The sequence below is a fragment of the Cheilinus undulatus genome, linkage group 22 (assembly GCF_018320785.1).
Source record: "Cheilinus undulatus linkage group 22, ASM1832078v1, whole genome shotgun sequence".
Lineage (NCBI taxonomy): Eukaryota > Metazoa > Chordata > Actinopteri > Labriformes > Labridae > Cheilinus > Cheilinus undulatus.
The window spans coordinates 24342189-24364515 of record NC_054886.1 but is presented as its reverse complement, the minus strand read 5'-3'; the positions used below and the strand labels follow the sequence as shown (position 1 = coordinate 24364515).

At 39.1% G+C, this 22327-nt stretch overlaps 1 protein-coding gene across 1 annotated transcript in view; it reads left to right on the top strand.

Annotated features, from left to right (window-relative positions):
• si:ch211-168d1.3 (ras and Rab interactor 2) overlaps nucleotides 1-22327 on the top strand; it is a 71561-nt gene that overhangs the window by 26717 nt on the left and 22517 nt on the right. The window contains exons 2-8 of the mRNA XM_041778963.1: nucleotides 3918-4061; nucleotides 6697-6811; nucleotides 7036-7108; nucleotides 11665-11756; nucleotides 12746-12927; nucleotides 14533-14817; nucleotides 18203-18755. Coding sequence (XP_041634897.1) covers nucleotides 3918-4061; nucleotides 6697-6811; nucleotides 7036-7108; nucleotides 11665-11756; nucleotides 12746-12927; nucleotides 14533-14817; nucleotides 18203-18755 — 1444 coding nt within the window. The remainder of the gene's footprint in view (nucleotides 1-3917; nucleotides 4062-6696; nucleotides 6812-7035; nucleotides 7109-11664; nucleotides 11757-12745; nucleotides 12928-14532; nucleotides 14818-18202; nucleotides 18756-22327) is intronic.

Sequence of the window (22327 nt, the reverse complement as noted above, 5' to 3'; positions counted from 1 at the left end):
CTGTGTGGAGATGGGGCAGGGTTCCAGAAGAACAACCATCACTGCAGCCCTCCATCACTCTGGGCTTTATGGCAGAGTGGCTAGACGGAAGGCTCTCCTCAGTGCAAAACACATAAAAGCCCACTTGGAGTTTGCAAAAAAGCACCTTAATCACTCAGACTTTGAAAAATAAGATTCTCTGTTCTGGTGAGACCAAGATTGAACTGTTTGGCCTCAATTCTAAACATTATGTCTGGAGGAAACCAGGCACCGCTCATCACCAGCACAGTACCACCCCAACAGTAAAACATAGTGGTGGCAGCATCATGCTGTGGGGGTGTTTTCAGCAGCAAGGACTGGGAGACAGTGACTCTAAGCCTACAGCTAAGATGACACAGGAGTAGCTTAGGGACGACTCTGAGGATCTCCAAAAGTGGCCCACCCAGAACCCTGACTTTAGCCCTATCCAACATCTTTAGAGAGACTGAAAATGGCTGTCCATTGGTGAACCCCATCCAACCTGACTAAGCTTGAGAGGATTTGCAAAGAAGAAAGGCAGAAAATTCATCAAAAATTCTGTTGTCACGTTGTCATCATGTGGTTTTACTGGAATCATCTATTCTCTGTGTTTTCAGATTGACTTTCTAAAGGTATGACAAAGTATCACACAGCTGTGTTCATTATATAACACTGACGTTTTCCTTTGATTGATAACTGCTGTACTTGATTCTTGACCCTCAGCAATATTTACCATTAACCATAAATTGTCCTACAGAGTGCTGATTGGCGCTCAGATAGCTGCTTTTTTCCCTGAGTGGAGAGTTATGTAATACATTGCAGGAGGTGATAAAAAATGTGAAAATTCAAATGTGTTACTGAATGAAAACAATATTCATAATGCTTTCTCTAATTTAACTGAAACAGGTTGTTGCATCTGATGTTGGAGCATGTTCATCACTCAGAAATGAACCTTGATGCTCTGATGTGAGGGAGGAAATTACAAAAAAATATTCTGCTAACAATGGGATCACTTCTTTATTTGATTACATTATTTATTTGATAAAATGGCACCAAAGATTCCTAGAAATATTACATCATAGAAAACCTTTAAGACAGTGTGCCAGTGTGTTGATATCTGTGTGTGTGCATTCACATGTGTTTGTTTGCATGCACGCGCATCTCCAACTTGTCAGATAAGGGTGTTTCACTGAGTGGGAATGCCTGGTAGGATGTGTAGGCCCAGGTTGCTATGGCAACCATCTGCTGCTACGCTCACAAGCGTTTCGCCAGCAGCCCACACAGTGTGACATCCAGCAGCAAGCCGATCTGAGAGAGAGAGAGAGAGAGAGAGAGAGAGAGAGGGAAAGTAAATCTGTGATCGAATGCTCACATTAAAGGGCTAAAAAACAATAAAAACAAAAGAGCTCACACCTCAATCATTGCTCTTCTACTGCACATGCAGATGCTTTTTTCCATAAAGTTTAAGTTCTCTGACCATTATTCTTCAGAAATACAGTTATAACTTCATATAGTGAAGACAGAAGGAAGAGAAGTGTGCAGTGTTCAGAACAACAAACAAAAATAACACTTGGATGGAAATAAAAGGGCTAATGGGAGGATAAAGATGCTTTAGAGGTTCCAATCTTTAAACTGAAATTTGATGAAGGAGTTACTCAAAGCTCCCTACACCTGTTTTATCTCTTTGTTGTCATTTCTTGTCTCTTTGTAGTTGTTTTGGATTTCTTCCTCAGCTTTTTTTTTTTTTTTTTTTTTTTTTTTTTGTTATCATTTTGACTCTTTGTAGCTGGTTTAGATTAAAACTTTGATGTTTTGGTCTATTTATTGTCTTTTTGCTTCACTCTAAAGTTGTTTTTAAATTTTTTCCTTGATGTTTTTGTCTATTTGTTGTCTTTTTACCAAATATTGTGGATCTCTCCCCTATATGTTTTCTTGTATTTTACTGTTCATCCTTGTATTTATTTATTTTTGATGTTTTGGTTTATTTTCTATAACTTATTGTCTCCTTTTATTTGTTATGGATTTCTTTCTAGCCATTGTCATCCACGCGTTGTCATTTTGCCTCATCGTATGGTTGTTTTCGACTTCTTTCTTGATGTTTTCGTCTATCTGTTTTCTTTTGTTGTTTTCATCTCTTTGTAGTTGTTTTGGATTTCTTCCTTGATGATCTTTTTTGCCACTTTGTTGCCATTTCATATCAGTTTGTTGTTGTGGATGTCTCACTTTATGCGTTCTGGTATTGTTTTGTTATTCTCTTTTCTTTGTAGTTATTTTGGATTAAAGTCTTTAAGTTTAGGTTATTTGTTTCTGTTTTACTGTACATTTCTTTGTAGTTTTTTTTTATATTTCTTCCTTGATGTTTTAGTCTGTCTGTTGTCATTTCATGTCTCTTTCTAGTTGTTTTTATATTTTTCCCATGATGTTTGGTCACTTTGTTGTCATTTCCTGTCTTTTTGTAGAAGTTGTTGTTTTGTATTATACTCTCAATGTTTTTGGTCCACTAGTTCTAATTTTGGATCTCTTTCTTTAAGTTATATGTTTCTTTATGTATTTTTGTTATTCCCTTTTTTGTTTTTATTTTGGTTGTTTTCATTTTAGTCATTTTGTCTTTTTGTAGCTACTTTGGATTTATTCCTTTGATGTTCTGTCCCTCTACTGTTACTTCATGTATTTTTGTAGTTATTATATTTCTTTGTTTTTGTTTTGGTTGATTTGTTGTCATTTTTTGTGTCTCTTGTTTTTGTTTTGGACTTCTCCCCTTTCTTCTCTCTGTATGTTTTGTTAGTCTCTTTGTCTTTGTAGTTATATTGGATTACATCATGATGTTTTGGTCTTTTTGTTTTCATTAGGTGTTTTTAATTTCCCTCTGAGTGTTTTTTTCTAAAACTTTTGTCATTTTGACTCTTTGTTGTTTTTGGTGCCTTCCACAGTCTTTTAATCAACTGTAGTAATTTTATGTCTCTATTTATTTATTTATTTATTTTTTGCATGTCTTCCTTTTTAAAATCTATTTATTGTTGCTTTGTGTCTCTATGAAGTCATGTCCCCTGTCTTCTATTTGTGTCTATTTGCTTTTACTTTAATGTCTTTGTCAAATTTTTTGAGTACCTTTTTTTCTGTATATTTGTTTTCATTTTGTCATGGTTCTGTTGTTTGTGCCAATTTCGCATTTCTAGATCATTTTCCCCCTTTATTGCTGTTTGTCTATACTTCCGCTCTCTTTTCTTTTTTTGACCCAACATGATATCTTTGATTTTTTTAACCAAACAAATCTGATCGATTGTACAGCATTAATAGACTGGTTAAATCAGTGAACTTTAATTTTACCACCTCATGTTCCATTTTAAATTACAGGAGACTAAAGCCAGCAGAGAAAAGTGGATTTTAAAAAGCCTGGTTGATGTGGAACACAGGGGACTCAAACCTGAGTCAAACACTGAAGCTGTCTTAACCATGCTATTATTTCTTGTTACTTGCAGTAACTTTTTAAAGTCTTGTGCCTATTTCACTGGTTTATCACCAAAAATCATTGTATAGCAATGCAACAGCCTCTGTTTTAGTGGTAAAACTGTGTTGATCATAGTAAAAGGCAGTTGCGGTATGTACTTGTGTGTGTATAAGCTGAGAGATCCACATATGACACCTTTGCACAAAACTTTCACTCTGCAAGCACACTTGAGTTGTGTGAAGGTTTCACTTCAACGTAAGGGTCACAGTCTGGACAAAACTCTGAAGGAACCTGTAGGTAAACTATAAACACAACAATATTTTTCTGCATATTTCAGCCACAAGACAACTCATTGAACCAAAGAAATAGAAAAGTCAAACATGAATGACAAAAACCTTATAGAAAGCTGTTGTAATTGAGAGTAATAACTAGTCTGATAGTTGTATGATTGTCTTGTCTTTCTGTGTTTCAGATGCAGGAGGTGGGCAGCACCCAGAAAGGCGCTCAGCGGGCATTCAGTGTCCTGGATCGCCTGCTCATAACTCATCCTGTGTGGCTCCAGCTGTCACTCAACCAAGACTCTGCCCTCTATATCCTGCTCAGAGAGCCTGTCGGGGTAAGATCGGCATATCAGCTTTAAGAATACAAAAACCACATGATTAACCTTAACTAAGTTTCTAAATATAACTGCAGCGTGATAAAAAGCTTGTCTAGTTGAAGAAGGAACAAGATATTTGAGACTGTTTGGGCCAAACCTTTTTCACTGAGGTCCAAAAGCATGGGCCAGTTTGATATACCTCACATTTGGCACAATGCAGTCAGGCAGCTAACATCCTCCAAGCATCCACTGAACCCAGACTCACTCCTCTGATTGCCAAACAGAGAGGCCTGATTTGTCACTCCACAGTCCAGTGTTGGTGTACTTTACACACTGACTTTGGTACATCATAAACTTTTTGACGCATGTTTTTCCCAGTCACTTGTGCATGACTTCCTAAAGGCATCCCCACACATTTTTGGTTCTTAGCCACCAGTTGAGAACGACTGATTTTAACATTTAACAGCTGATGCTAACAAAATGCTCATCATCATTTCATAAAGAAAGGAGGACATCTAATTGGATAAAAAGACTTTTGTGCTCTTTTTCTGAGACTGAAAGAAAAGCAAAGTGAAACTTCTTTCACTATGTTGGTGGCAAATACAGCCTGTTTCAGGAGGTGGTTAGCCTAGCTAAGCCTAAAATCTGGTATATAATATCAAGACAGTCTGGCTGCAGACAGCATCTCTCAGATGCCCTCTTGATGACCACTACTGTGAGACATCCCCTCTGTCAGGAAGGAAATGCATGAAAAATCTTTCAAAATAAAATCACCTAAATTCCTAGTTAGAGTTAATATAGTTAGGATACAAAAAAGTTGGAAGTCAGAAACTTGACCAACAAAACCTGATTATGAAACGTTTGTAAAGGCAAGTAAACAGTCTGCTTGCAGGAAAAAAGCTCATCCTACCCAGCTAAAGCAAATGAAGCTACATTGCTACATTTGCAAAAGTTAATGTCTCATTAGCTTTAGCTACATTACCCACAACTCAATGCATTTACATTAGCATTAGCTAAATCTGCTAATGCTTACGCTGCTAAAGCTCATGTTGCTAAAACTCACTTTACCAAAGCTCACAATGCTAAAGCTTAGCTTGTTAAAGCTAAAGTAGCTACATTGGCTTATATACTAAAGTTAACCACATAGCTAGCACAGCTAAATTACATCTAGCTACATTTGCTAAAACCCACATTCTTAAAGCTAAGGGAGCTTTATTTTCTTACACAGTTGCCACTTAGATTGTATAGCTAGGTTAGCATTAACTACATTTCAAAAGCTCACATTACTAAAGTCTAAGTAGATACATTGACTTACATCGCAAAGTTAACCATGTAGCTTGCATAGCTACATTACCTTTAGCTATGTTTGCTAAAGCTCACGTTATTAAAGCTTAAGCTAACATAGCTAAATTGGCTTACATAGTTAAGTAACCATGAAGCTTGGATAGCCGTGTTACCAGAAGCTTCCTTTGCCACAACCCATGTTGCTAATGCTAACATAGCTACATTGGCTTACACAGTGAAGTTAACCATGTAGCTTGCGTAGCTACATTAGCGTTAGATCCATTTTCCAAAGCTGAAGTTGCTAAAGCCAAAGCTAATATAGCTACATTTGCTTACGTAGTAAAGTAAACCACATAGCTTGAATAGCTATGTTAGCTTTTACTTATGTTTTCTAAAGCTTACATTGCTAAAGCTAATGATGCTAAAGAAAACATTGCTAATGTAGCGACATTGCCTTACATATTTAAGTTAATCAAGTGGCTTGCATAGCTATGTTGGCTTTAGCTTTGTTTTCTAATGCTATCGTTGCTGAAGCTAATGTAGCTACATTGGCTTACATTGTTAAGTTAACCACATTGTTAGAGCTTTAGCTTATTCTCTAGCTAAAGCTCATGAGGCTAAACTGAGCCATCATTTGGGTTAGTACTTCTAAGAAAGGTCTATACATAATTTATTTCTGGATCAGACCACTGACCCTTTTTTTCAGTTTTATTTATAAATTGTTGTTTAGTCTGTTATGCTTGCTCTGTGGTTATTTCATTAATGGAACACCCAAACTGTGTTTGGGAATTAAGTATTTTTTCCAAGTCTTAAACGGGAAACATCTTGTACCGGCAAATTACGTCATTTCTGTTCTAACAAAAGTAGCGTCTCACGGTAGTGTGGTCTGCATGCAGACTCCTCCTGCTAGCATAGCTATGTTAATTTTTTTTTTCTTTAAAAAAATTCTTTCTGACAATAGGGAATCTTATCATTCAATGTTGTGTTTTCAGGGCTAGCTGTCAGCATCTGCCCCCACATTTTAAGCTAGGCTAATCTGGCTACGTCACAGATAAACATGAGTATGACTGAGCAGGTTTCTTGATATTTTTCACTCACTCTGTGTGTAGGCTATGTCACAAATCAACATTCACTTACATTAATTCCCACAAAAGTCTATCAAAATTTGTGAACAAAGTTATAAAACAGAAAAAAACTTAAATGTCAACTTAAATGTAAAGAAATTGGCTACCATTCTGTTCTTTCCCTTGTTTTTACACCATCTGTGCTTTTTCCTGAGAAACCTGTGAAAAGAAATTGTCTAAAAAAAGATAATAACACCCCTGTTCTTCTCTTTCTTTTCCTGTGGTGGCGGTGGTGGTGCTCACAGACGTTTTTGGTGCGAAAATGCAGCTCCAGCCAGAGGAAGGTGCTGTGTTTTAGGATGACAGCCGAAAGAAGTACCTCCTCTGTAAAGGAGTGCTTCATCTGTGAGGAGGACTCCAGTGAGTATAAAACAAGCATGATTAGCATGTGTTACCCACCTGCAGCTTCAACTGTAGGCTGCTCATAACACTACAGTTCTCTGCTCACTGTTTGTAGTGTGGTGCAGGTCGTACACTTGGTGGGTAAAGTAGTGTAGGATGGAGAAGATTTGTAGCTGACATTTTTAACAAATCTCCCACCACCGCCATGTCTGTCAATCAAACTCTGTCTGTTCTATAACCAGCATTCGCCTTGGAGAGCTCAGCACTCAGCTTCCCTGACCTGTGTCGACTTGTGGCCTTCTACTGCATCAGCAGGTGATGTTTTATTTTTCTCTGATATGCACAATTTATAGATAACTCTGTTTATAGTATCCCCTGCATCCCTTGTGGCACCAATCACAAATAGTTTTAAAAAAAAAGGTGAAATTAGGTGGATTGGAAAGAAAGCAAAAACATTAGGATAAGGGGAGGAAAAATTAAATAATAGCAGATAAAGATAAAAACGAGTAAAAATGGGTTAAAGTGGCAAAAATGGGCAGTGAAAACATTAAAAAAAGAGTGAAGAAATGTCCAAAATTGGCAGAAGTAGGGAAAATTGTAACAGACTGTCAAAAATTGGTTAAAAGTGGAAAAAGAGGTTAAAATGGCCACAAAAGAGATAATCAGCAAATATGGGTTAAGAGAAAAAAAGTGTCACAAATCTGCATCAAAAAGGTGAAAAGTGATGAAAGGTGGAGAGGCATCTGGCTGCAGCCCTCGAGCAAACCTCTATGCTGGAGTGTTCAGCTAGAGACCTCTACGCTGGGGCGAAACCTCTGCGCTGGGGCGTGATGTACATTGCCCAAGCCATGGACCTCTATGCTGGGGCATGACGTATATTATCCGCAACGAAATTTCAGCTCTATCCACTTGCCGACAGGCTGACCCTAAATCTAACCAGTCAGATTTTAATGCCTAAATCTAACCAGTTGGATTTAAACCCCTAAACCGAACCAGTCAGGTTTTAATAGCGTAGACAGGTTTTAATAGCAGGTTTTAATAGCGCCGACCCATACGCTGAGGCTTTGCCCCAGTGTATGGGTCGGCGTCTGCACAGCCCAGCATAGGGGTCGGGGTGTGCTGCTGCATGCTCAAATATAGCCCTGTACGCTGGGGCTTTGTACAGGGCTATGCTAATGTGTCATAAGCACAGCGGTGTAGTCATGCTTACAACAGCTAGGTTATGCTAACAACAGCTAACACTCTGCACGCCCCAGCGTAGGCTTGGGCAATATGTCACGCCCCAGTGAAGAGGTTTCGCCCCACCATAGAGGTCTCTAGCCGAAAGCCCCAGCGTAGAGGTTTGCTCGAGGGCTGCAGCCAGACTCTCTTAGAAAAGGTGGGCAACAATTGGCTAAAAGCCACAATAATTGGTTAAAAAAGGCAAAAATTATTTAAGTGGTAAAATGGGTTTTAAGAGGCAAAAAATTGGCTAAAAGTTGCAAAAATGGGTGGTAAAAAATTGTGAAAAGCAGTTAAAAAGTGCTGAAAAAAAGGTTGTAAGTGGCAAAATGAGATCAAATCGGGAAAAAAAATGGCAGAAATAAGTGGTGAAAAGCTGTGAAAAACTGGCAAAAACGAGTTAAAAGTGGCAAACATGGACAGTAAATTGGTGGGGGAAAATGGTGAAGGAGTGGCAAAAAATGGTTAAAAGTGGACAGAGAGGTTAAAAGGGGCATGATGGGGATAAGCAGTAAATATCGGTTAAAAAGTGGGTAGAAATGGGTTAAAAGTCACAAAAATAGGTTTAAACAGGCAAAAATTGACTAAAAATGGCAAAAAATTGGTATTCAAAATGGTGAAAAGCAGATAAAAAGTGGCGAAGAAAAGTTTTAAATGTCAAAATTGGCAAAAAGAAAATTGGCGGAAATAGGTGTGTGGTTAAGTGGTTAAAGAGTGGCAGAAAATGTTGGCAAAAAGAGGTTAACAAGGGCAAAATAGGGATAAGCAGCAAATAAAAGTTGAGACAGGAAAAAGTGTCAAAAATGGGCAGTAAAAAAGGAGTTACAATGGGCAACAAAAAAATGGTCATACAGTGCCAAAAAGTGGGCAGTTACAATGGCAAAGAGCAGTTAATAAGTGGCCAAATGGGGCTTAGATTGGGTTTAAAGTGGGACAACACAATGAATAAGGGTGAAAAAGTGGCAAAAATTGGCAGAAATCAGTAAGAAAAATTATAAAAGAGTGGCAAAAATTGTTCAAAGTGGAAAAAGAGGTTAAAAGGGGCATCAAAGGGATAAGCAGCAAATATGGGTTAGGAAAGGAAAAAAGTGTCACAAATGGGCAGTAAAAAGGTGAAAAGCGGTTACAGGTGGGCAAAATTTGGTTAAAGTGACAAAAATAGGTTTAAAGAAGCAAAAACTGGCTAGTAATGGCAAAACTGGGAATTAAAAATGATGAAAAGCGATTTAAAATTTTCAACAAGGGCTGTAAGTGTCAAAAAATTGGTTCAGAATTGCCAAAAAATTGGCAGAAATAAGTGGCAAAAGTGGTTAAAGAGTGGCAAAAAAAGGTTCAAAGTGCCAAAAAGAGGTTGAAAGGCGCACAAATAGGATAAGCAGCAAAAATTAGTAAGGAAAGGAAAAAGAGGCAAAAATGGGTGGTAAAATAGATGAAGAGCAGTTAAAAAAGGGTAAAAAAGAGCAAAAATTATCTAAAAGTGCCAAAATTGGCCAGTATAAATGGCAAAGAGCTGCTAAAAAGTGTCAAAATGGGTTAAAATTGGCTAAAAGAGGCAAAAATTGGCAGCTAAAATAGTGAAAAGGGTTAAAAGAAGCAAACATTTGCTAAAAGTGGCAAAAAATGGGTTTAATTTAGAAACAGATGTGGCAAAATGTGCACTAACAGTAATTAAATGGGTTAAAATATGCTGTAAATGAATAATTGGAACATCAGAACCCAATAATAGCTTGACACACTTTTCAGCTCCAACATGAAGTAACTGTTAGCCAGGACACTAGCATCAATGCTACTGATCCAACAGACATGCATTGATACTATCAATAAATCAATATTGGGGAGGGCCCATTCTCTGGGATTTTCAGGGGCCCAGCCAATTCTGTGGGCAGGCCTGGTGGTGAGACAAGGAGAAGGCTGGGATGCTTTTTGGTTGTGTGATTGTAGAAATCTTATTTTTTCAATGGTGTAGATGCATTTTTCATACTAAACTTTGGATTGCAGGGCTAGTCAAGGGTATGGATGTGTGAAACAATGATCTTTGACCTTGGAAATCTTATCAGTTCATTCTCAAGTCAGAGTGTAAATGTGTGCCAGATTTGATAAAGATCACTCAAAACATACTTGAAAATCCCTCAGTTTCTTGAGACGGTGCATTTACAAGCAAGGGATTAACATGAGGTCCATTGACCTTGTCCTTGGCTTCCAAAATCTCATCAGTTCATTGCTGAGTTGGAGCAACATTTGACTAACAAAAATCTTACACTTATTTGGCAACTTTAGTTACTTTCAAACTCCACCTGGTGCTTTTTGAAAACTTTTGATGAAATGTGTTGCAAGTGGGCACTACAAAGACACTCTCTGCCAAAACCTTGGCCTTAGGACTCCCCTAAGGACCCTTTGGTTGGTCAAAACCACTAAAGCTACCAAGTGCCACTTTTACACCAAAGGACAAAAGTTTTCTAGCCATTAAGGTGCTTAGGGATACTTTTGTCTATCAAATATTCCAAATATGTAGTGCTATAGGGGCTTTGAGACAACTTTGAGACAAACTTGTCATACAGAAATATCACTTTAACTTAGTGCCTGAGTAGCACTTTAGTGCAACAATGAATTTACACTCACTGAGCGCCTTTTGTAGATTTTTGCACTCCAAAGTTTGACAAACACTTGGTGCCCTGGGACACTTTTTCCCCACCAAAACCTGTACACCTAATGAGCACCTCAGAGACACAGTTGTCTTCCAAAACTTAGCCAACCACTGAATGTCGTAAAGACTCTGTTTCTGATGAAAATGTAAAGCTACCAAGCGCCACTTTTATACTAAGCTCCTAAGGGACACTTTTGTCCACCAAATTACACATGCATTAGGTGCTTCATAAGCACTATTGTCCAGACCCTATTGGTCACCTTAGGGGCACTTTTCACAAGCAAAAATATCACACCAATTTAATGTTTTTGAGGCATTTTTGTAACACAAACATGAATATTTTCTTAGCACATTAAGGTAGTTTTGAACTGCAAAAATTTCACAGCCATCTTGTGCCTGTTGGAAACTTCTTTCTTCCAAAATATTTACACCAAATTAGCACTACAGGGATCCTTTCCCAAACATTTGGCAGCCACTGGGAGTCTTAAAGAAACTTTTGTCTGCCAAAAACTGTAGATTTCCTCCTTTAAACAGAGCTACCAAAAGCCAGAAGTTGTAGTCTGCTAAAAGTTAGATCCACTCAGCACTTTGGGAATGCCTTTGATTACTTTTTTCTTATTAGGCAACTCAGAGACACTTCTGTCTGGCATGATGAGTGGCACTTTTTTCTGATAAAAATGTAAACTCACTGGGCACCTTGAGGTAGTTTTGAGATCTGAGATATGCCTGCCACCTTATGCCCAATAGGCACTAAAGCGACACTTGCAGCCACTAGGACACTTTGGCCTACTCAAATTGTAAAGCTTACCCAGGGGCATTCTTATCCAACAAAACTTGGACATCCACTGGGGACTTGGAAGACCCTTCTTTTGTCAGAGTAACACCCAATAGAAACTCATTTGTTCAAGCTCTTGACATGCACTGGGTAGCTAAAAGAAGCTCTTGAAAACTCATGGTGTCACATCCTCAGGGTTTAACTGAAAAACATATTTTGTCTTGTCTGTAGAGATGTGTTGCCCCTCCCGTTGGAGCTACCTGATGCTATCGCCAGAGCTACAACACACCGGCAACTAGAGGCTATCTCACACATGGGACAAGGTGCAGTGACTTAAGATTTTGCAACTATGTCTTACTACTATAATTGGCAGTGTATCTGTCTTGATTTGCAAGCCACACCATTGCTCCAGTGTCCTTGATACCTTGCAGAAGACTTCTTGGGTGTAATGGTTTGAAACTGGTGCCATAAAAAGATCATAAAAAACATCCTGTCCCTCATTATGTCACTTCCCATGTGTAATACATACACTCTGTCCACCACAAAGCCAAAGAGGAGACAGTCTTCACTCTCAAACAGAAGTGGACTCTACTATGATGCAAGGGTATGCAATTGCCAGGGGCCCCCTGAAGACATAATCAACCCTCACTCCTGCACGGCCAATATTTGCCTGTTTGGAATTTAAGCAGGTAACACGCTCATTAAAGGCACGAATACTGAGTAAACTTTGTCACATTAAGGACTTTTAGAAAGAGGAAATCTCCAGCAGTAGCGGGTCACAGATGCACAGAAACAGAAACTGCCCTTTAGTGTGGGGAAGATGAGTTTTTACATTAAATGTTTGGAAAATTTCCATAACATTGCTTTAGAAAAATGGTAGAAGTAAGGAAAGAGATGTTCCTGATGGCTTCTCTTCAGCACCATATTGCTAAAGTGAGAAAGTCAGGGAGGAATAGCTGACTACAGTAACTGCCAAGTGACTGCCAGCTTGCATCTATTTTAGCATGGTAACATGTACCGATGCAGCTCCTCAGCAGAGAGCGAGGTGTGACTTCAAGATGTCTAAAAATGACACTCAGTATGTGCCACTGACTGCAGCTCAGAGATGAAACACTTTCTCAACATGCTTTTGTGAAATCAGGTGGCTCTGGTCAGGTTCAAGCAGATGAACTTACATGGCACAGTAGGGTTTTTTTCTGCTTTTGTGTTTTTTCCAGTAAAGTGAAAAACTGCTGTTCTCCCACCTCTAGTGATTAGATACCCAAATAAAAGACTTTCCAAACTTTCCTGTTCTGTCTGTCTTCCACACTAGATTTCTGGAATGCACCGAGTGCTTCAGAGCTCCAAAATGGACCGGTGGATCCCATCCCATCGACCAGCGGCAGCAGCCAAAGTCAGAAGACAGTTACCCTGGACCAGTGTACCCTGCTGACCCGGGGCAGGCAGGGCAAACTTTGCTTTATCAACCCACTCTTCCTACAGTTGGAGGTTAAGGTTAGTGTAAATGAAGCCTTTTTAAGATTTATTTTGGACTTTTTATGCCTCTGTTGACAGAAGAGGACAGAGGACAAGAGAGCTTGGGAAAGACATGTGCCACGGGCTGGATTCAAACCAGGGCCAACCTCAAACCACTAGGCCGCCTGCGCCCCATAATGAAGCCTTTTTACACACTATCCAAAAAGATATTGAGAAAAATTAAAGACAGCCTACCCTAAAAACATCACAACTTTCAATTAACAGGAGGGCTGGTAGGAAAAACTGCTTGTAAAGTTTGAAGAAAAAATGTCTTGTAGTATTAAACCATGGGGCAGCCCACCTAGTCAGAAAATGAATCCTACGTGGAAGTGTGAAAGCTTCAGTGTCCACTAGAAGATGACTGCAAAAGCTCTGGAAGTCCTATGCACAGGTGAAAGGGTTGAGACCTGCCTCAGCTCTACTTCTTTGCCTGTTGAACTGCATGAAAACTAATTGTTTGTGGTCATTGTTTGTTGTAGCCTTTCTATAACTGCCAGTGAGTTTAAATTCAAGTCACATCGAAAAACATAAACAGTGCAATTTTTTGTTTGCCATGAAACAGGAAATAGTTTCTAAATGTATGGTTTAAACATTGGTGACCAATTAAAAGACATTGGGCTAAGATTCAGGGCTCAACAAGTGTTTCAAGATTCTGGAAAAACTTCCTGTTTCATGGCAAACAAAATCACCATGAGTTCTTTTTTTATGTGACTTAAGCTTACTTGAACCCACTGGCATGTTAAAAAGGCTTGAAACAAACAATGGCAACAATTTTCCTTTTCATGTTTACATTGTATTTCAAGGAAATTAAAACCGTTTTGAGAGACTGATTTTTTCCTTCCAAAAAAACCTTGATAAATTGACCACAAATGCAATGGAACTTGCCTACTGCAAGCGCAAAAACAACTTTTGCACTTGTAGGGATTAATTGTGTAAAAGAAAAAAAATTTAAATATATTAACTTCCCACAAATGAAAAAAAAATGGGTCATTTTTTGTTTTATTTTGGCAGCCTTTTGCAGCTGCTAGGGAGTTCAAGTCGGCTTAAGCTAAAGTCACTTTAAAAAATGTGAATATGGCCTTTTTTTAACGCCATGAAACAGGAAGTTGTATTCTTAAAACACCGGTAGAGCTATGAATCTTAGCAGAGTGAACTAATAGGTGTCAAAACAGCACTCTGGAAATTGTAAATAACGTTCAGAACACTGTTCACCCAGCCAGTTTTACTGTTTACAGTTTTACAATAACTTTAAATCCCTGTCCACTCAAAATTTTAGTGTCAGAAAGATTGCTTTCCTAGAGAGAGACATGAAACTTTGACAAGTCAACACAGCTTTGTCCTTGGAGTTTTTTTAGACGCAAAAAGTTATGTTGTTGTCAGCTCTCTGAACTGTAGAATTACTTTAACTATGATAGGTAAACCCCCCTCTGAAGGGTGAACAGTGCTCTCTCTGTTTACAATGCTCTTGATCAGTCCTCTTCAATAAGTGCTAACATAGCCACTGTTGACCTCTCACTAACAATTTAAAAAAACATTCAAGGTTCCTGTTATACACTGTTTTAACTCAGCCTCTGCGTTCCACAGCAACCACAACTCGTAAACCACAGTGCCTCCAACAAACGGCACCGCTTCAAGCGAAGCATGCGACTCCGGCTCTCCGAGTCCTCCATGAATCTGTCCCTGGAGGGGATTGGCTCCTACTCACCTCCGACGTCTCTGGATAATCCCATAGACTCAGAGAGGCTGCAGAAGGCCGGCACCAACCAACAGAGAAGAGTTCATCCTGGGGCAGGGGTGCTGAGAAGAACCCCTGCTGTGTCACCTGGTTCTGCAGATGAAGAGGACATGATGACTGTTCATGTGCAACAAGTAATACAGGCTAACATCTTCATACCTCTAAACAGTCGGTACAGAGGTCCTAAAAGTGTCACAAACGGAGAAACACTTAAACAGCAGACAATCCACCAATTTTTTAATCTTTCAAACAGCTGTAAAGGGTATGGTACCTGATGGTATTCAGCATAGTTTTGGCTTAATTTCTGGCTGATCCATGTGACTTTTTTAGTCAAATGTTTTCTTTAAAGACCCTGTAAATTCAATTCAATTTAATTTTATTTATATAGCACATTTCATGCAAATGTATACTCAGTGTGCTTTACAGAGGATAAAAACAGATGCAAAACAAAAAGACAAACAGCAACAAAGATACACTGTTGATTCAAGAAAATCTGAATTTTTGCAACAATCTGTACATTTTGCATATACTAATGTTGGGATTTCCTAAAAGGAGCACAAAGTAAAGTGAAAATAAATCTGTATTTAGGATCGTTTTATGACAGGTCACTGTGTTATGAATCCCCAGCTCAAATTTAAGTCAAATAAAACATCTCCAAGTTTATAAAATTAAGCTTCAAAATCATGAAAATGAGGCAGTAACATCTGCTCTAGAATGGTGTGGGTGTGTCTGTTGAATGAGCTGAAGCCACGCCCACTCAGGAGAAATACGATCCTCTCAAATTTAAAAAAATGTTATAATCTGAATGGAGGAAAGCACTCGCCATCAGCCTGCCCCTTGACCTCATGATCAGAGCGCAGCTGCCTGGCTCTGTGCCAGAGAAGAGCCGAAGTCGGTTTTCTGGCTCAAATCTCTGTTATGATGCTTTAAATTCAACTCATCTCAACTTTATTTATAGAGCACTTTAAATACAAACAGAGTTTGAGCCAAAGTGCTGTACAGCAGGAAAATTTAGAATAGAATTAGACAAGAATTAAGAACATATGGAGCACACCAAATGATAAGATAAAAACATGGCAGAAAAATTAAAAGACGGATTAACAAAGTAGTAGCACGTTTGTGTCTGGACAGCACAAACACATTACACACAGACTTCCACAGCCATTATTGGATGGAGTCATGGCTGAGAACCCCAACTACCACAGACAGCAGCATGCCAGCAGCTGCAACAGCCAACAACATACACTCATAAACAGACAGATGTAGATGCATACATACATGCATATTCTTACACAAACGACAGGTTAGCAAAATAGGTTAAAACTTAAGAAGGCAGAAATCATCCATCGGCCACTGTGGCTGATAGATTAGGAGAATTTACCTCACAGTGAACAAAAAAAAAACAAAACTGAATTTAACTGACTGTTAACTTTCATTAAAAGCAGTGACATCAGCTAACAACAGACTGTACTGAGATGAACTGCTCTGTGATTTTATATTGTAGTGTTAGAGGGGCGGGTCATTCCCCCACTGGGGCCTGGTGACATCACGAGCCCACATTAGCCCCACCCAAATTAAACCCAGCCAGGAAAGAGATGAAACACTTTCTAACGGTCTAAATCCAAAATTCAGTCACATGTACAGTGCTTAACAAATTTATTAGACCACCCGTCATATTTGTCTCAAAGACCATCCAGCATCATGAAGTGCTTTAGTGCGGACTCTTTCATTTTCAGTGAGCTCTCCACGTTTTACCATTTTGAACAGGAATGAGGAATTTCAAACTGAATTCACCTTTTTATACCCAAATTTGAGCTGGCTCACTGGGCTTCTCTGAGAAGTCAGATATTAATCAAGCATAACATTCAAACACTAAAACTCATTTGTCTCTTCAGGAATGCAAGTAAATAACTATAATTTGACATATTAATCAAGAAATGATAATGTGCTTTACTATTTTTTCAGTTTTTTTGTAAATCAGTAAATTTGAAAATTCATGGATAACAATAATATTTATATTTTAGCATTAAAAATATCATTTGGGTTAAAGAGCTTCTACATATTGGTGTATTAACCATTGCAGAAACATAAGAAATGATTTTGGTAATTACCAATGCTGTTAATTTAGAACAGATGGGGCATAAACCTTACTTTGGGTGTTGTTCTAATAAATTTGTCAAGCACTGTAGATCTCAGTGTTTTCACATGTTTACAGCAACTATATTCCAACAAATCTAGAGTGTTAAGACACAAATTTTGGATTTCACGTTACAGGGTCTTTAAGGTGTCAAAAGTCTAAGACAACAGAAATTTCCATTTTAAACTACTGAATAAAATTTCATCCTTTTACAGTGAACTTTTGCAGTTAATCTGAAAAAGTGTGAACGAAGTCTCATGAGCTTTTGTGACTCAGGCCCCGTCCACACGAACTCAGACGAACTCAGGAGTATGCGCAAAAGTTTTTGTCGTATCAGTGTTTCATCCACACTGAAACGGCGTTTTGGGAGGCCGTAAACGCTACTTTGAGAAACCTGGTCCCAGAGTGAACAAATTCAAAACATTGGACTTTGACATTTCGTGAAACAATTCCGTATTCAAAACTAAACGGAAGTATATCGTTTTCGTCTCCGTGTGGACAAGGCCTTACAGTGCATTCAGAGCGTATTCAGACCAGAAAAGGCCTAAAAAGAAACTTATTTTAATGTGATTTTCACTGATCAAGGGTAGTGGAGTTTGCCAAAATAACAGCATCATGAGGCAGATTTTTATAAAGTTGAAAGTCAAGCTTTGTCAGGTCTTAAGAGGAGAAGAAATAAACTTTTAAACTGCATGTTTTCAACAGAGTTTCTGATGCATTTCAGGTAATGAAGGAATCTAACGTAGCTATTTGTGGCTCAAGCTTAAATGTTTAATATATGATAGATTTATAGGTTCACTTTCAAACAGATGTCAGTTTACAGAGTCAAATAAAACACAAAGTTATGCCTGTTTATTGTTCTTAACACATCACATTTTACCTGTATTCTGCTGATTCATGATAAGTCGATGTAGCTTTAACTATAAGCTTGATCTGTAGATAGAAATCACTGTTTTTCTTTATACTTTTTGTTTGCTGCTGTAAAGTAAAGCTGGATAAACAGGCTGAAAGCCTTTGGAATAAGATATAAGATAATTAATGTATATATGAATTAGACAACTGAGATAAACCAGATGTTTCCTGGAGTAAACACAATCTGCTGTTGAAAAAAATGGTAAACTGCAGCTGATATTATTACTATATTGTTATTGGATGCATTAGTAGTTCTCCCGGTCTCTGATGATTACAGTCATTTAAATGAGAAGGAGACAGTTTAATTTGGGGCTCTTTACCTGTCTCTATTCACCTTTTTATGGACAGTTCATTCATTACTTTTCACTATTCTGTTGTTTATTCCTAATGTTTTGTCCACCAAAAAAGAAGACTAGTTTTAATCCAGAAGTCTTTACATGCTGTAAAATATTCTCTCTGTTCTTGTTTAGACATCTACAAAGGAGGGGTCTCCACAGCCCCAGCAGGCCGGCCAAGCAGCTGAGCCAGGCACCGAGGTGTCAGCTCTGGCCTTGGAGCGCCGCCCGGCCCCGTCGTTGGCCGAGCTCGACAGCAGCAGCTCCTTCAGCAGCATGGATGAGGACAATGACTCAGATTCAGATCCTGAAAGCATGGCCAAAGCCAAAACTCACATGTACCCACGCCCACCGCTGGTGCGCTCTCGAGGCCGTGGTGGGCTGCACCGTATGAGCGAGGCGTTCGTGTGTTTCTTTGCTCCGGATAAGCGGCTGACGCGATTGGTGGAGGAGCTGTCCAGAGACAGGAGATCCACCTTTGGAGGCATGGTTCAGGATTTCCTCCTGGCTCAGAGAGAGGTGCTCAAATCCATAGCTTCCTCTTCTTCTTCCTCTTCCTCGTCCCGTGTGACCTCTGTGCAGCTCCTGCAGGGTCTGCGGCTCTTTTTGTCCCAGGCGAAGTGCTGCCTGCTGGATAGCGGAGAGCTGGAGCCTCCCATTGAGACACTGGTGCCAGAGAACGAGAAAGGTAAACAAACATTTCTCACAGCAAAGTTGGAAACAAGATTTTTGAAACCAGGCATAAAACATATCCTCTTTAACTGATTTAAAACGTCTTTTAATCCCACAGGAGAAAAGAGTCTCAGTGAGTGCGTTTACATTGACAGGAGTATCCTGGTTTTGATCGGGTTTAGGTATCCTGTTTTGTTTTCAGCATCCCAATATCAGAAACTGGGATAATGCCTCACTTTCATTTTTAGAAACCTACCACTGCCATACTCAAGCACATCTATAACACTGAGGTGGACATTTAAGAATTAACCCTCTAGAGGTCACTATATGACTCAATCCTCCCTCCTCTGGCCAGTTGTTCAGTTGTACAACCCCAGTTCCAATAAAGCTGGGTTGCCTTGTAAAATATAAATCAAACAAGTAGTCAATGATTGTCAAGTCTCATAAACCCATATTTTATTCACAATAGAACATTATCAACATATCGAAACTGAAAGTCAGTTTGCATTTGATAGCAGCAAAACATCTAAAAATAAAAAATAAAAGTAGGGACATGGCCATGTTTATCATCGTGTATCATCCCCTTTTCTTTTGAAAACATTTTGTAAACATCAGGGGAGTGAGGATACCAGCTGCCAGAGCTATGGGGGAGGAATTTTGTCCCATTCTTGTCTGATGTAGGATTCTAGCTGCTCAACAGTCCTGGGTCTTCTTTGCTGGGTTTTCCATTCTGTTACATGCTGAGTGTTTTCTATTAGTGAAAGGTCTGGGCTGCAGCCAGGCAAAGTGCAGAAAGCTTTCATCAAGTCATCAGTGACCGGCTTTCTTGGTTGCCTCCCATTCCTTGTTGTAGCGGTAAGGCTGTTCCCTTTTTGCGAGTTAATCCACATTTGTGCACCAACTGAGGAAAATCATCCAAAAATGAAACTTATTTTAACAAGATTTTTGTCTTTTAATGCTTTAAGAATCATGACGTCATAATGTGACTGTTATGGCCACAGCCGCATCCCCTACCGTGTGTGTTACTGAACTTTCTTTTGGAGTGTTGTTTGAGTGTGTGTGCGTCACTGATTGTGATTCCTTCCACCTATGCTGCTGCAAGGTGATGCTGATTAGTGTGCAGCTGCAGTCGACTGATCAATCAATTAGTGGGCAGCAGCAATCAGCCCAACTCCTTTAGAAGCCTGGACTGCCAACATTTGATGCGCAGCTTTATTCATGGTCTGCTCGCCATTGTGCCTCTTATAGTTGTTAGTTTGTGTAATGTAGTGTTTTGCTGTTCTTTTGTTGTTAGGATTTATTTTCATTTTTAAAACCCTAGTTTAGATTCTGTTTTATTTGGTTATTAGTTTAGCAGCGCTCATCTGTCCTTTCATTTTTCTTCACCTTTCTTTAAAGCACAATTTTACTTCTTTTGTAATAAAAAACTTTATTTTACCAGTTCCCCCTGGTTTTATGTTGCTACTCTTTTCCCAACGAGCTGACTTGGTCAGAGCATGATGGGTTACTTGGTGTGTCAGATTATCTTATCAAGGATCAGTTAAGGGTTGTCTAGTGCAGCGGTCCTCAACTGGTGTAGCTCCAGGATCCACCACTTCCACCTTAAGGCAAATTGCGACTAACACATTAACACATTTTTTCAGACCAAGTATGGGGACTTACATTTCAGTGCTCACAGATACGGAGCACAAATATGAGTACTTTTTAATACCAGAACTGGTCTTGAAATTATTTTAAGTTTTTTTTTATTTTCATACACGTTCCTCAGAGATGGCTCCAATTTTGACTACATACTCTCATACAGAGTACAGTATCAGCTGTGTTTTATGAGTACGAGTACACAGGCTTGCATCCTTAATCGCGACCCATATTTCTCAAAACTTTCAATCATAGCCAATATTTTACATTCGGTACCCTCTAAAAACAGCTTGGTGACCCACTTTTGGGCCCTGACCCACCAATTGAGAAACAAGGGTCTAGTGATTACAGAGAATTAACACCAATGTACGGGACAAGGAGCATCCTGCTCCGAACAAACAAGTTTCACTCAAAATACAGGATGTCCCGGCTAGTATGGGACAGTTGGCAACCCTGAGTTTTTTAAGGTTGAGAATACCTGTTGTGACTAGGGATGCCTGATATTGGATATTTGCTGATATCAGATATATCAATATATACAATATAGTTCAGGCCTAAAACTTTAGTCCTTAAAAAACACACTTTAAAGTTTGAGGAAGGACAAATTGACACATTTCAGTCCTTAAAACAGACTTTACAGTCCAACACATCTCTTGAGCCACATGTGGCTCTTATGTGATGATTTGTGGCTCTTGAATGTCTTAATTTGAAATATTATTCACCAAGGAAACCTTAAAAAAGGGAATATTTGACCTCAGAAATAATCCATTGCAAGTCACATTAATCAGTTTGTTTCCCACACTTCTACAGTAGGCTTTAATTGTCAGGCTTGATTGTCAACCTTTATTTTTTGACTGTACGTTTATTTCCATTGCCATTACTTTTTTCCATTTTGCTGCCTTTTGCCCATTTTTACCACTTTAATCCTGCTTTTTGCTTTTTGCTATTTGCATTTTTTCCTATTTTTGCCACTCTTTGCTGCTTTTTGCCCATTTTAGTCACTTTTCGCATTTATTTTGCTTTGTTTTTGCTGTTTTGTGACCATTTTTGCCATCTGTAACTCATTTTATTGTCACTTCTCACCCATTTTTTGCCACTTTCTGCCCTTTTTTGCATCTTTTAACTTAAATGTATTGCCACTTTAATCCTTTTTTGCCACTTTTCACTACTTAGACTGTGGCTCTAGCAAAGGTATTTTTCAACAGTTTGGCTCTTTGGTTGAGCAGAGTTGAGTAACACTGCTTCACAGTGAAAAAAATGGTGATGACTAAAGAAAAGACTCCAGCTGATGCAGGCAGTACTGCAGACTGTTGTTAAGAAGTGGAAGCTGAGCTGAAAGGCAAAGCTCTCCATTTACTGGTCAATCTACCTCCTTACCCTCAACTTTGATCATGAACTCTGAGCAATGACCAAAAGAATGAGATCGTGGATACAAGCTGTGGAGTGAGATTCCTCAGGATGGTGTCTGGGGTCAGCCTTAAAGATGGGGTGAGGAGCTCGGACATCTGGAGGGATCTCAAAGTAGAGCCATTGCTCCTTCACACCTAAAGGAGCCAGATGGGTCGGTTCAGGCGTCTGATCAGGATGCATCTTGGTCGCCTCCCTGTGGAGGTATTTCGGGTACATCCAACTGGGAGGAGACCCGGGGCAGACCAAGAACTCACTGGAGGGATTATATAGCCCATCTGGTCTAGAAACGCCTCTGAACACCTCAGGAGGAAAAGGACAACGATACTGGGGAGAGGGTCACCTGCTGCCACCGTTACCCGACCCCGGATAAGCAGAAGAAGATGGATTGATAGAACATCCAGCCAAATACCAAAATATTTGCATACTGATACCCTTAATGTTTTTTGTTTTCTTAAAAAGTGAATATACCCATTTTTGGGTAACTCTTGCAGCAAAGAATCTCAAACAAAGTCACTCAGTTAAAGTTTAATTGAGCTGGGA